Source organism: Festucalex cinctus, chromosome 1 (genome assembly GCF_051991245.1).
Source record: "Festucalex cinctus isolate MCC-2025b chromosome 1, RoL_Fcin_1.0, whole genome shotgun sequence".
Taxonomy (NCBI): domain Eukaryota; kingdom Metazoa; phylum Chordata; class Actinopteri; order Syngnathiformes; family Syngnathidae; genus Festucalex; species Festucalex cinctus.
The window spans coordinates 61,758,141-61,772,685 of NC_135411.1; the positions used below are offsets into that span (position 1 = coordinate 61,758,141).

At 39.6% G+C, this 14,545-nt stretch overlaps 1 protein-coding gene across 1 annotated transcript; it reads left to right on the forward strand.

Annotated features, from left to right (window-relative positions):
- Positions 1–6,873: 6,873 nt before the first annotated feature.
- Positions 6,874–9,771, forward strand: nfil3-6 (nuclear factor, interleukin 3 regulated, member 6). Its single transcript, XM_077499747.1, has 2 exons — positions 6,874–7,199; positions 7,884–9,771. Exon 2 carries the CDS (start codon positions 7,940–7,942, stop codon positions 9,086–9,088), a length of 1,149 nt encoding a protein of 382 aa, XP_077355873.1. The 5' UTR covers positions 6,874–7,199; positions 7,884–7,939; the 3' UTR covers positions 9,089–9,771.
- The last annotated feature ends 4,774 nt before the right edge of the window (positions 9,772–14,545 follow it).

Here is a 14,545-nt window from a genome sequence, read left to right on the forward strand (position 1 = left end):
TGATAATCTTTAACATATTGTTTTAGGTTGAAAAAGAAGTGATGTAGGCAGAATTTTTAGGGTTTTTTTGTATTTGTAGTTTCTGAACAGTATATGATAAAGTATTTGTTTATTTTTCTTTTCCTATGATCACCTTGTGCACTTTCAGAAAGTAAAAAATATATATATTTTGTTATGCTTGCAATGTTTCTGGGGGGAAGTGATAAAGTAATAATACTACTACTACTACTACTACTAATAATAATAATAATAATAATAATATTTTCTTATTTTCGATTTATCAATAAATTTGGTCCTAATTTTGTCCTTTGTTTAAAAAGGAAACACAAAAACACGTAAAGGTTGAAAATGAATTGTGAATAAGCAATTTGATGATACGTCTTCCTTAATTAAAAAAGAATATTAATAATATATCAGAGTTTTCAAAAAACTATCAATATCAGTATTGGCGATACTGGACCTGCAATAAACAACAATGTACAAAGCCCAAAATTTGCAGTATCGCCCACCACTAGCTTTAAGTATCTAGCCAGCCACTCGTGTACATTATAAATAGTTCATCAAATAGACTACTAGCTTGTCAAAGGTTCAGAGTGTTTGCATAAAATTCATCTTTTTGACACGTCGATTGTGTGGGTGGTAATTAAGTTGTAGGCAGCCAGTGACAAGTTGTGGAAAATAACAAATTACACATACTTCCTTATGCCTTTCAATAGGTTTTTCCAGTATCTGTAGTGTTTTTTTTTTCTGATGAATGCTCCCTACATTTATTAACCTATTGAATCTGCGCTTTTGCTTTGTCTACATCGGCTTGTGTTTTTACTCATCTGTGTATGATGACTCAAAGTAAAAAAAAAAATTAAAAAAAAAAAGGCACAAAGGTGAAGTCAGCTGTGGTTAAGATGTCAATTGCTCCAAGACTGATTGTTGGTGAATATGTGCCGACTTGTGCCAGTATTCAAACCACAGGCTTCTGGAATTCAAAGAATTCTCTGTCAAATCTACAAAAAGACATTCAGGTAGGTAAGGTGTATTTTTCCAGATTATTTATTTATTTTATTTTATTTATTTATTTATTTTGTGAATCAATTCACAATGCTAGCAATGCTTTGTTTACACACAGTTTTGTTGGCAAAAAGTCCTCTGTTAACGTTAGCGTTTGGGGAATCCAGTTCCAGATAGTACAAATCCTAAAACAGTTCTGCTTTAGCCACAGGTGCTTCTACTCACCTGGCAGGTAAACAAGCCTGTTAAGTAGAAGCACCTGTGGCTAAAACCAAACTGTTTCCGGGTTTTTATTTTCTGGACCTGGATTCCCCAAACCTGGCCGACACTTTCTAGCTTTTTTTCTTTTTTTCTCTCTCTTTTTCTTCTCTTTTTTTTTTGTTTTGCCAATTTGGTTTCCTAGAACTATGCGTGTCTGTTCTTTTTTATGTTTTTGTATTATAATTATCAGAGTTATGTCATGCTGTATTGAGTGGTTGGACACCAAATCCACACTGGAGAGTACTATTCTAAGAAAGACCATTTGTTTTGACAGTTCCAAGAATACTGATAGGGATTCTTTAAGTGGTTAAAAAGGTCTCAGTTGTGTTGCATTAACTTTATTATTATATTTTGTTCTGTGTGCATTTCATAACCCAACCCATCTCCCCTCCCCAAACGATCAAAAGTGGTTGCGTTGGCAACAGTTTGACGTATTACAAAGGCTAAGAATAGAACCATTGAGAGGAAAGCAGGTCTGAGGCTTTTGGCTTCTGTCTTATAGCTATATACTTTCTTCATTTCAAATGTTTGCCACTGTGACGCAGTGCAGTAAGACTGAAAACGTGATGAGATAGTTTTTGTAGTTTACCTGACAAACCACCTGATATTTACAACTGGCAACAAGTAATACGTGCAGCACTCACACTGCTTGTTATGAAACTGAACCCCAAGTCTAACAAAATGAGTCATGGGCTATTTATAGCTACACCAATACATCTGTGCTGTGCATGATGAGGTCTTAACGTTATATCTATGCTGTTACATAAATGTGTTTTTGGTCTAAAAACATGAGCATATTTTCCTTTTACTTCATTTATGAAGCTTCCCTTAATTGCCTTGAAATAAAGTTTTTCCGAAAATGTGGAATGTTTGAGGAATGTATGTTAAGAGAATTGAGAATAATTCAGGTAGGTGTCGTGCACATCTCTCAGTAAGAATGAAAACAAGCACAATAATAGATTGTTTATGACAAGGAAAATAGCAGCAAATATATAACAGAGAAAATGTGCGAGGTCTAAAAGTAGTTGGATATGATCTTGGCCACAGATTGCTCAAGTTTGATTATATCATTGGCACTTTCAGCACCTGACATAACAGACAAATTGGCTGCAGCTCATAAATGTGCCACTGGGTGTTATCACATTAGGTAACCTTACACGGCACGTAAAAAGTAGGCCAAGCCGCTGTCTAGTTTGCTGCCGTGTTGTTGCAGCACATTATGTTCCTGCTGCAGATTTTACGAGCTTTATCATTAGGAAGGAAACACGGTCGTCAGAATGTGAAGGTAAAATAGAAGAGGTGCATAAATGAGACGTGCTGGATGGAGTATTACAGCAAGTCGAGAACAGTTTGTACCAGTGACAGCGAGCTGAAAGTGATTAACGGCGCTGACCTTCTTCCTGTGATCGGCTAACTATGTCAGCCACCCTTTTGCCCTTTTCCAAAGACTTCCCTCCCGGTCTATTTTGGGGTGGAAATAGGCTCCTGCGGGCCGCTTGATCTATCATGACCTTATCTGTCAACTTCAGAAAGCATCTCCAAACTCTAAATCTGTTGGCACCTCACTTGGCTGTTTTTGTTAAAGGGAAAGTCAACCTTAAAGGGACACTTGACTCATGGAGCCATTTTCAGCAGTAAAAAGTTAGTTTTGTCCAAAATGAATTTGATAACTTCATTATTTTTCATGTAGAATTAATACATTTAAAAACTTTTTTTTTTCCACAATCATGGCTCAGTTTGCTGACCAAACCCAGAAAACAGGTGAGCCATGATTGGTCGTTACCTACTTCCTCAGCACAGGTGATGTTATCTTCAGTCAACAGCAAGTGGAAATATTTGTGTTTAAAGGTATTAATTGTATACAAAAAAAATAATAATAATGTTATCAAATTCATTCTGTGGACAAATACTAACTTTTTACTGCTGAAAATGGCTCAGTGAGTCAAGTATCCCTTTAAACATTTCTTGACAGTATTATGTTATGTGACCTCACTAGTCTAAACATGATATTCTGATTAATATTATATTCGTGGAATATGAGTTATGAAGCAAAATCCAGCCCTTTTTATCCATCTCATAGGGCAGCCATTTTGCCATATTCTGTCGACTGAAGATAACATCACAGATGCTCAGGCACCGACCAATCACAGGCCACCTGTTTTCTGAAGCTGAGCTGTGATTGGTTGTTACCTAGCTGAGCAACTGTGATGTCACTTTCACTTGACAGCAAGTGGCAAAATGGCCGCCTTCTGATACTGATAAAAAAAAAATTTGCTGGATTTTGCTGCTTAACTCATATTCCACTAATGCAATATTAATAAGAATACCGTATTTAGACTAGTGGGGCTGCATAGAACATATTGTCAAGAAATTTTTGGGGGGGTTGACTTCCCCTTTATGGGAATTTGCTGGCGTTAACACTCACTGTCAGGTTTACGACAGACTTTTCCTTTAAGTGAGTTGTGAAATATTTTGTGAAAAAACATCCCATTATTGGTTGTTGCTGTCGCAGCAAGATAAAGCATGACGCTCATTATTTGCCAACTCATTCATCAACTCATTTCAGCGTTGGGTGCGTTGTCTTTTGCTTTTGTTTGTTTAAAGCATGTGTTGACTTTACAACTTGAAGGAAATCAGCTTACAAGCCTCTTGTAAATTCTTAACTGACATGTTTTGGAGTCGACAACAAGCTGTCTGCAGGTTTATCTTCTTCCCTCCCCTCCCTGCAGCTCAAAGAAACGAGGTCAACCGTTCCATTAGGGGCTCGGCTAGAATGTCAAGAATTTTAGTCTAAACTTGACTTTAGTTTGTTTTCTTAGCTTCACTGACTTGAGTTCACTTCAGACTAACTTGTTACTGATTCCTTAAAAAAAAAATAAAAAAAATCCAAGAGCCTCTCATTGTAGTAGATTATGTCAACATGATGAAATTATAGCCTCCTAATAATACATTATCATACAGAATCAGCTTTTCCTTATCTTGTGTCCACAATGGTGATGCATATTGTCACACTGGAGAGGATGACATGTGAAAGATATAAGGCAGCATTTCCGCACCCATTTATAAAGAATCCTGATGCAACGCTGCTTTCAAAAGTAGAATTTCAAGTGTTACATTTATTTCGTAAGGCAACCGCATCTGTGATGTAACTGACTTCCTGTTGCGTAAACCAAACAGTCACTATGACCCTGAAGATTTTTTTGTTCTTGAGAAAACACTGCTGTGTTCTTTCTGCCCTTCAATTCTCATGTAAATGAAAGAGATTGTTGTAAATAATCATTATTTTTTGTTTAATACTTAATTGGTCTTCACTGATCCTGAGGATTTACGAGACCTCTAGGATGTTTAGACCTAACAGAATTTCCCTCACAAATCAAACAACTTATTATTCCTCTCAAGACATGATTGATACAGTATAATGACTTGTAGTCTTCATACAAGTATATTTTAACCTCTGTGGAGCGTGTTCAACTATCAATCTTCCCAGAATGCCTTGCACAGTACATAAAGTCATTATTAAAATGGAAATTTCAGGGGAAAAAAATGTTTTTGGACAGACTTCAGTGAAAGACACCCAGTGTAGATATAATTATTACACAAACCATAGATGCTGTATAAAAATATTTTTTTTTCTAATCTACGTTGATGAGCAAACTCACTGAGGATTTTATTACGAGTAATATTTCTAAATAAATGGGTGTCATCAGCGTGTCATGATCCTGCTCAGTACTTTGTTTTTGTCCTCCCCAGTTGTCTGAGTGGGCATTTCCCCCAGCACCACACCTGGGCTGCATTACTTTAATCAATTAGTGGACTTGAAAAGGACTCCTGGCACAGCAGTCCACTGTCGGATTATTCCTTGCTCATTGCAACTAGCGACAAGAATTCCCTGCACCCTTTTTGATCATGTTACGCCTTTGTACCTTGCTTTTTGCAAGTATTTTTTCGGTTCATGTTTTCCTCCAGCCTTCGTGCTCGCAATTTTTGTTATCCTGGTTGTGTTTGCCAGCGCTTTCTGTTAAAGTTTTCGAGTTCTTCTGTAAATAAACTTCTAAATAGTATTTTCCTTTCTGGGCCTTCCTTTTTTGGGATCCTCTTTCTGTCGACTGAGGTCGACCTGACACAGCGGCAATGTTGTTTGTGTCTATGGCTACTAGCACTTTTTGTTCTCACTTCTCAAAGTTGTTTTTCCACACAAATTAGAAATGTGACTTAATTGGCCTCAGGACCCAGGCTTACTATGATAAATAATTTCTTGCTCTAATACCGATATGTACTGTTTAAAAAAAAAAAAAAAAAGAACACAGGGGGCATTCATTTACTACAAGATACAACAAAAATCTATTTGCCAATAAATTGTATGCCAGACTGATTCAATAATGTCGCTTGCAGCATGATTTTGTCTTTACGACAGCCAACCTGGTGCTTTGTAAGAAGAGGTCTGGTTACTGGAACTGTAAAATTAAGATAGCATCCATCCAGAAACATTTGTTTTTCCCCTCAAATATTTTCTACAAAAATAGTACTGGTAATTAAATGTACCCCGCCTACTCCCCAAAGCCAGCTGGGATAGGCTCCAGCACCCCTGCGACCCTTGTGAGCAGCAGCAGGTTAAGAAAATGGATGGTTGAATGAATTAAATGTACAACAGACTTACTGGATGGGGGAGGGGTGCTGTAATTAAAAAAAAGTCACTTTTTTTCTTTACTGAGATAGGTGGTGGCAAATCTAGCTCTTGAACGAAAAACGAATGGAACTGCATGTCTTTATTTAAAAATGTCCCACTAATAGCACATTACATTATGATATAAGTCACCCAAAACTCTTTGCAGAATGCAAACCCTCATCTACTCATGTACTATGACTGTAAAGCCAACGGCCTTTGTCTCTTATCAAAATATCAAGGTGCTCAAACAATGAGGGGACTGAAGCTCACAATATAGCCTAAACTTCAACATGTTTGTTTCCTCAAGCGGTTTACTTATGTGATACGTTATAATACTGTCAGTAGATTTCATTATCTCCTGAACGCATACAGTTCATGACACTTTCACAATAACAAAACAGGTTACTTGAGCCATTTGGCACGGAGTCACTTACCTCCGATTATCACATGTTCCAAAGTAGCAGTCAAATATGATGAAAAGTACAAGTCAGGATCATGATTAATATTATGCAAATGATATCGTTTTCAAATTCTATTTATTTATTTATTTATTTATTTATTCATCAATTGTATAGGATTTATCCTTGAATATTTCTGAAATATATATTTTTTAGTGTCTGAGTAGGCTATCTGTAAAATCATAGCTATGATGACATGACAATCTCATACAATGTGTACTAGTACACTAGTATTTATTTTTCTTTAAAAAAAATAAATAAATAAATCAACTCTGATGAACAGATTCGTTGTTTATTTATATACCATTGCTGCAGTCACTGCTCCTGCTGTTTTTGCTCAGATTCGTTCATTGCTGTTGTACTGTATATTGTACACAGCTGCTTCTGATTCTAGATTTCTGCTGCCTTGTAATGCAGTAGTGTCGTAACATTGCTTCATTATGACGCGTTTACACAGAAGGAGGAGGAGTCGTTGAGGTCAGATGACGACTGCATCTGCTATTTGCGGCAACCGTCGGGAGCTTTCCTCTGCACAGGGCGGTCGGTGGGGGATGGACTTATGAGAGTGGTCACTTTGGAAGGCGGTCCCACAGCGTCCAATTTGCACACAAGCAGGGCCCCAGCTGGTTCATGCGAGGATAGAGACCGTCCCAAGCTGAACTCCTCGTTACAAATAGGCGCCAGCGCTCTTCCAAGTGGAGCAGAGTGAAGAACAGCACGGCTGGTAATATTAAGTAACAAAACAGAGCAGCGAGCATCTGCAGCGGGCAAGCGCATCTTCCCGAACCGGCGCTGAATTCCCATCACAGGTACGATTATTATTATTATTATTATTATTTATTATTATTATTATTATTATTATTATTATTATTATTATTATTATTATTATTAAAATAGTAATTGTAACGTATTTGAAATGATTGTACTATTCTGTTCTTCTGTTTTGTGGATATAATAGTTTCTGATTATCTGATTAATTTAAAAAATGTTCTGGAGAAAATAGTGGCTGCATAAGTAGTGTCCTGCAACATTGTAAGATCAATGACAGGGATGCTGCTTTATAATTGGACTGAGGCGAAATGCTGTAGTCTGTTCTCGTCTGGACAGTGTGGAAGGGGATCAGTGTGTTCCCGTCAGAAGTGGGTCGGTCGTCCTGCCTGTTGGCGGAAGACCGGAATTCAAGTCTATTTAGAGGGCGCTGTGCAATGCAGCTAAGGAGGGAGAGTTCGCTTTCTAAAAGTATTCTGTTTATGGGTGAAGCAAAATGAAAATGTAGGTCAAAGTCGAGTGACGGTATGTTATAACATAAAAAAAGGTGTTACAAATTAGCTTAGTATTAATGTTAACATCAGGTGTTACCACATATTGATCACATATTATGGTTCAAGTTGCTCTAGTTTCACGGGAGTAGTGTAATAGGGTTACGTAATATTGTGTTGTAATGGCTGTTGCGTAACCATTAAATCCCTCCATTGCGTCTCTCTCGCCACTAGGTAGCACTGTTGCTGCGGTTTGACTTCAACTCAACCTGAGATTTGACTTCTTCTCAATGTATGAGGAGGTATCCCAGGAGATGAGGGTGCAGCAGGATGTAGCAATGCTCCACCCACTGGAGTCCTCAGGAGAAGGAGAGCGGGTACCTCTGGCCTTCCCGGATGATACCTTGTCCGTCCTGACCTCCAGCAACCTTTTGGCCCGCTCCCTGCTGGGCCGCACCGCCGCCGTCAAGCGCAAAGAAAGTCCCTCGTCCAGCATCCGGCGCAAGCGTGAGTTCATCCCGCTTGAAAAGAAGGACGAAGGCTACTGGGACAAGAGGAAGAAGAACAACGAGGCGGCCAAGCGTTCGCGGGAGAAGCGGCGCGTCAACGACATGGTGCTGGAGAGTCGTGTGCTGGCCCTGCTGGAGGAGAACGCTCACCTCAGGGCCGAGCTGTTGGCTCTCAAGTTCCGATTTGGTTTGGTGAAGGACCCGTCCAACGCGTCCATCCTGCCCCTGTCTGCTGCTCCTCCGCACACCCCTCCGAACGTAACGCCCCACTATTACCTCCTCAACTCCTCGTCGTCGCACACCAACAACCAGACAGCTCAGCCGAGCGGGCGGGGCTCCAGAGATGGTGGCAACCTATCAGAAGACTCGGGGTTTTCCACTCCAGGTGGCTCCAGCGTCGGAAGCCCAGTCTACTTCGAAGACCGGCTCAGTGACCATGAGAAATCCTCTCCACACAGCGCGGAGGAGATGGACCTGTACCACTCCTCTGCTGATGCCCACCACAAGGTGGACCAGGCCGAGCCTATGAAGAACCTCCCCCATAAGCTGCGTTTCAAGTCGCCCGGTAACGGCGAGGCGGGCGATGTGGCAGGTGATCCCAGCAGAGTTCGACGCAGTCCAGCACCTCCCACGGTAGAGGTTCCGCGAGATACTCCGAAAGGCCAAGAACTGATTCGGGGCGACACAGGAGAGGGGCACTCGGGCCCGTGGCTTCCGCTACTGGCCGATGCGGGCAGGAGAGGGAGACAATCGCCCCAGTATGTCCCCTCACCCCCAAACTTCGGTCTGCAGCCTCCTGCTCAAGGTCACACGGAGGTCAAGTTTCAGCATGAGAACAACTACCTGAAATCTCAGCTGAGCTCTTTGAGCAAGGAGGTGGCTCAGCTGAAAAAACTTTTCACAGAGCAGCTCATGGCCAACACCAACTAAGAAGCACTCTTCCACAATTAAATGTCGCTGAAAGAGAACATTTACTCTTTCAACTGAAACCTCTCACAATGTGATGTGTTTTGTTTTTCGAATACTTCATTATTTTGTGTATATATTCCTCTTGTAGTCTGCTGTTTAGGTTGCACGCCTCAGGCATGGAGCATCCTTTTTTTTTTTTTTTTTTTTGTCAGATGTACAACATTCTCCCGTTATTCGTGGTGGTTTAAAGTAATACTTAGAATTGCTTGAATAGGTGAGTTTTACCGCGAATAACGGAGGATAGGTTCCCAAAAAAATCTGCAAATACATGACTTTCACTGTACATTAATCTCTATAATCCAACGCACTGTGACAACTAAAGAATAACAACACAACCTCAAACATTTTCATCATTTTGACATGTGGTAGTGAAAGTGTTTGTTCTCAAAGCGTTGCACTGTTGAGACAAGTCCGCTCAATCATTGTAAACTGATAGCAGATAGGATGGTAGTACGTACACAACATGGAGTTCAACTAATAAAAACTCAAGAATCTCAAATTTCCTTCAATGTGTTTATTTTCATGTAAAGCAGTCGAACACTGTTACTTCCTGTTGTTTGTTCACTTCTCTGTTTGTGCTAAATTTGAATGATGTCTTCTATTGTCTGTATATTTTCAACGAAAATAAACATTTGATAAAGTCACTAAGTGTATTATTATGTTCGTTACTTTTTAATCATTAAAGTCCATCCAACTGTGTTGTAAACGGAAGAAACAGGGTGTAACACTTGTCTCACTCTGCATCTCTCCAGTTTCATCCCAGAAAAAACATGTTGGGTAAAGTTGCATGGAGCATATGCAAATCACAAAGTCTATAGCAAAACGGGTTATCTCTGAGATGTGGATTTGAGCCAAGAGTCCATCCAAAGCTGAGTAATGCTGTTTGTCATCACACATAACGCAACAAAGTCAAATGGATCTCCTCGTTTCCGGGGTGAATTGTTTTTACTTTACTTTTCCAGCAGGGGGCAGCAAAGACAAAAGCATCGAGGGGCACCGTCTCGTCCTGATCCTTTTGTTCTTAAATTAGCAAGTTAGTTGGCGTGGTGATAACTTAAATGTAGTACCTCCACATGTGTATTTTTGTTCGGTTGATTACATTCAGGCAAGACAAGCTAGGTTAATTAAAAGATAGGCTGATCTGATGTAAATCGTTTCTGTACTACTACGACTCATTCACACTGAGTCTATATGGGCAAGAAGGGGGCCACACTCAACAGAAAAAAAAAATCATTGGGGAACATTACTTCCTCAATATGGATGTAATTTTATCAATTGTTTTACATTTAAACGCTATATTATCTGTCGAAATAAATTGCAATTAAAGTAGAAAGTGCTGCTGAAATGTGACAGATGCTGCAGGTGTGGAGCAGAATGGAGAAAGGAATGTGATTTAATGAAGCCACTGCAATATGTTATACTCACATCTACGTAACTCCCACACCCCCCTCTTTCCCCCAATCTGTTGCCCCACCACCACCGTCCTTTTTTTCAGTGAAAGGATAAAGCCTGTTGCTAGGCAGGCAGTGCGACAGTTGCCATGGGAACGCTTGCAGACAGAGCTGGGGGCTGCTCGGGTAGGGATAAGGATGGGGTGCAAAAAGAAAGGGACGATGTAGAGAGAGAGAGAGAGAGAGAGAGAGAGAGAGAGAGAGAGAGAGAGAGAGAGAGAGAGAGAGAGAGAGAGAGAGAGAGAGAGAGAGAGAGAGAGAGAGAGAGAGAGAGAATGTGTTTTTATGGGGGAGGGGCATCCATGTTCACATGCAGCAATGCTTCAGCTCCTTCAGTGCTATTTGTCTCCTTCATCCATCCAAAGAATGATATTTGATCATGATCCCTTTAAAAAAAAAAATTTAAAAAAATGTGTAAATAAAATGTGTAGATTGAATAATAATTTTAGTCAGGCTCCAAAATGCTGACGTTCCAAATTTGTAAAACTCATACCTATGTGTACATACAATTGGGTACCTGGAGCAAGTTTTTACAGTAACCCAAAAAAAAAATGAACGGTAAAGCATGCTGCTTGTTATTACGCAGCTTGAATGTCAATTCAATAAACATTTGAGTTTTTGGGGGAGGTGGTGGTGAGAGGAAACTGGGACACGAGATGACAACCCATGCCAAACTCCACTGAGGAAGACCAGAGTCAAGATTGGAACACCAAACATTAAAATTGTGAGGCTGATTAATGTTGCATTGTGGAATATGAGATAAACAGCAAAAGCCACCTGTTTTTCCCAATCCCCAGGGACAACCATTTTACCACTTGCTGTTGACTTGAAATGACACCCCAGTTGCTCAGGGCTCAGGTAATAATTTGTTTTCTGAAGCTGAACCGCGATTTATTGATACCTGAGCCCTAAGCAACTGTGATCTAATGTTAGGCAAAGCAAGGCAAGTTTATTTCTATAGCACATTTCATACACAAGGCAACTCAATGTCCTTTACACAAGGGAGACACAACACCTACAAGCATCAACAAACACAACAGTTAGCAACATTCAGAGGCAAAACAGAGAAAACAAAAGTAGCTTACGTTAACAAAGTTAAAACACATTAACAGCAAACTTAAAAAAAAATATAGAGTAAAGAAATAAGCGTAGTTTCGGAAATAATTAAAAGAAAAACGTGACTTAAAAGAAAAACTTGAAAATCATTTAAGTCAATAGGAAGTGGCAAAATGGTTGCCCTCTGAGATGGATAGAAACAGGTGGATTTTGCAGCTAAACTCATATTCCGTAATATACAAAGTCATGTTTGGACTAGTTGCATATAACAAACTATAGTAAAGAAAATGTTGGCCGTTGACTTCCCATTTTAATGAAAATTACGAAAGGATGCTGTTGCATATTATCTGGCAAGTCACTTTATTTATGCATGATGCGTGAAACAGTCCAATGCCTTGCGAAAGAAATGACCTCTGACAAAATATGTGGCATTTCAACTGACAGTTTCCTGCCATTGTTTAAGAAGAAGAACTGTGCCTTCCGCAGTGAAATACTCCTCACGGAAGACAACAACTGAAGTTGTGGTTTGTTGTTGTTTTTTTCCCATCATCAAATGATATACCGACACAAACCATCCATTGCAAGTGCTATAGTAGGAGAGTTGTTAAGTTATTTTCAAAAATCCATACAACATACAGTATTCGTTTTCTTTTAATTGCTATGCCTAACAGTTTGAAACATTTTATTTGGAGCAATTTTGCAAAACAACAAAATTATTTCATCGTGATGGTTTTGTCCAATAAAATCCAATTTACTATAGAAGGTAGTCTAATTGTTGAAACACTACTCACTGTTACTGTCCACTTGGAAAAATGGGCACAAACATGCTGAATAATTTGGAACAAATTGTATCGACGAAGGCAACAAACACGGGCATAGTCTTACAGATATTTACTGGAATGAACTACAATCAAATGCTCACATGCCCAAGGCAAAAAAGTCACCAACTCACATGCAAACTGTCGTCCTCACATTGTCCAGTTCAAATATGCTCTGTGTTAACAAAGCAGTTTGTTCTCAACTCAATACGCTGAGCCGAACCCCCCCTGCAGTGCAGCCGTGTTTGATAGCCAGTCAACTATTTGGGATGCTGCAAAGTCCAACTCCTCAGTTACACAAAGTGGAGTTGTTGCACCCTAACAAAATAGTTTGACACTCTTTGTGTGAGGGATTTCCACACTTTAAGCCTGCCAGCATGTTAAACATTCCTGCTTGTAATCAAGCTGAATCACAACATGAGCTTCAATAGCAGCCGGGTTATTCAACACTATGTGGTGGTGCAAAATAAACACTCGGGAAAACATGGAATGTCTAAGGCCTGCTTGGAATAAACTTGGGATGGTCTTTGGTATATTGTCACCCTCTTAAAATAGTTGTTCAAAATGTATTATTATTATTATTATTATTATTATTTTATTATTATTATTATTATTATTATTATTATTATTATTATTATTATTATTATTATTATTATTATTATTATTATTATTAGCCTAAATCACCTCCTAATGATGCAAATGTTTTTTTTGTGTTTTCTGAAAAATCTGAATAAATGACTTTGGCGATCATTTTAAGAAGGCGTCGACATGGGATATTAAGTTTATGTTACCTGCCAAGTACGACCTTATTCATTTTATTCAGCAGACCTGTCATTTGGCTCCTTTTGTATCCAGGTTTGGGGCCATATAGTTCTAGCTCACTCCAAAGGTGACTGATGAAGTTGAGGTCAGGGCTCTGAAATTCTTCCACACCAAATTCAAAAGAAGTCCATGTTATGGTCGTTCACACATACTGCAAGCTCACCCATTGTACATACTGGCAATTATATGATATCTCTTCTCACCAGTTACTACTACTAATCACTGTCATCATGTGCAATACTTCCACTACAAGACTAGGGGAAAAAAATCCACAAAGCCCATAAATTAGCAGTATATCCTGAAATTCAGTATTAGTGTTGTTCCGATACCGATACTGGTATCGGCAGAGGTGCCGATACTGTATAAAAACAGTGGTATCGGTATCGGTGACTACTCACAAGTAACATGCCGATACCATTAATTCCAATGCTAATATAGGATTTTGGATGCAGCATCTTGTGTCTTGCTCGTGCACAAAACTCACTCATATGTGACATGATCACTGCATGCCCATCTAAGATATCCTATTGGCCCTTGAATGCTCTGAACCAATGGCAGGACAGCTTTTTCATGTTAAGGAAAAAAAAAAACCTTAAAGGGATCGTTCGGCTTTTTTAACATGAATCTCAATTTGATCCTCACCTCCCATGTGTGCGATCAGCACTGACTTACCCCTGACAGCGTTCTGTTCCGGTGTTGGACGAGAGGAAAATAGTCCAGCAAGCTGGCTTGGGTCACGGAAATAAAGCGTTTTTCTTCTAAAAACTTCCGCTAGAAGTTGTTTGCCTTTGCGAAGGCGGAAGTATCAGCTAGCTGGCTGCAGTGCGTCGGTTATCCCTCTACAGGGCGCCGTGCAGTGATACGAACGAACAGAAAAGTAGTGGCTGGCAGAAATGGCGTCTGACTTTTTTCAGGAAAGGAGTATTGTGATGGAAATGTATCACGCTTTTGAAAACAAATAGTTTTTAGAAGAAAAACGCTTTATTTCCGAGACCCCAGCCAGCTTTCTGGACTATTTTCCTCTCGTCCAACACCGGAACAGAACGCGTGTCACACAACGCTGTCAGGGGAAAATCAGTGCTAATCGCACACACGGGAGGTGACGATCAAATTGAGATTCATGTTAAAAAATAAGAACGATCCCTTTAAGTATCGGTATGGTATCGGTATCGGCCGATACTGCAAAACTGGGTATCGGTATCGGTATCGGGAGCCAAAAAACGGTATCGGAACAACACTATTCAGTATAGTGGCTACCAGCTGGGCCTTCA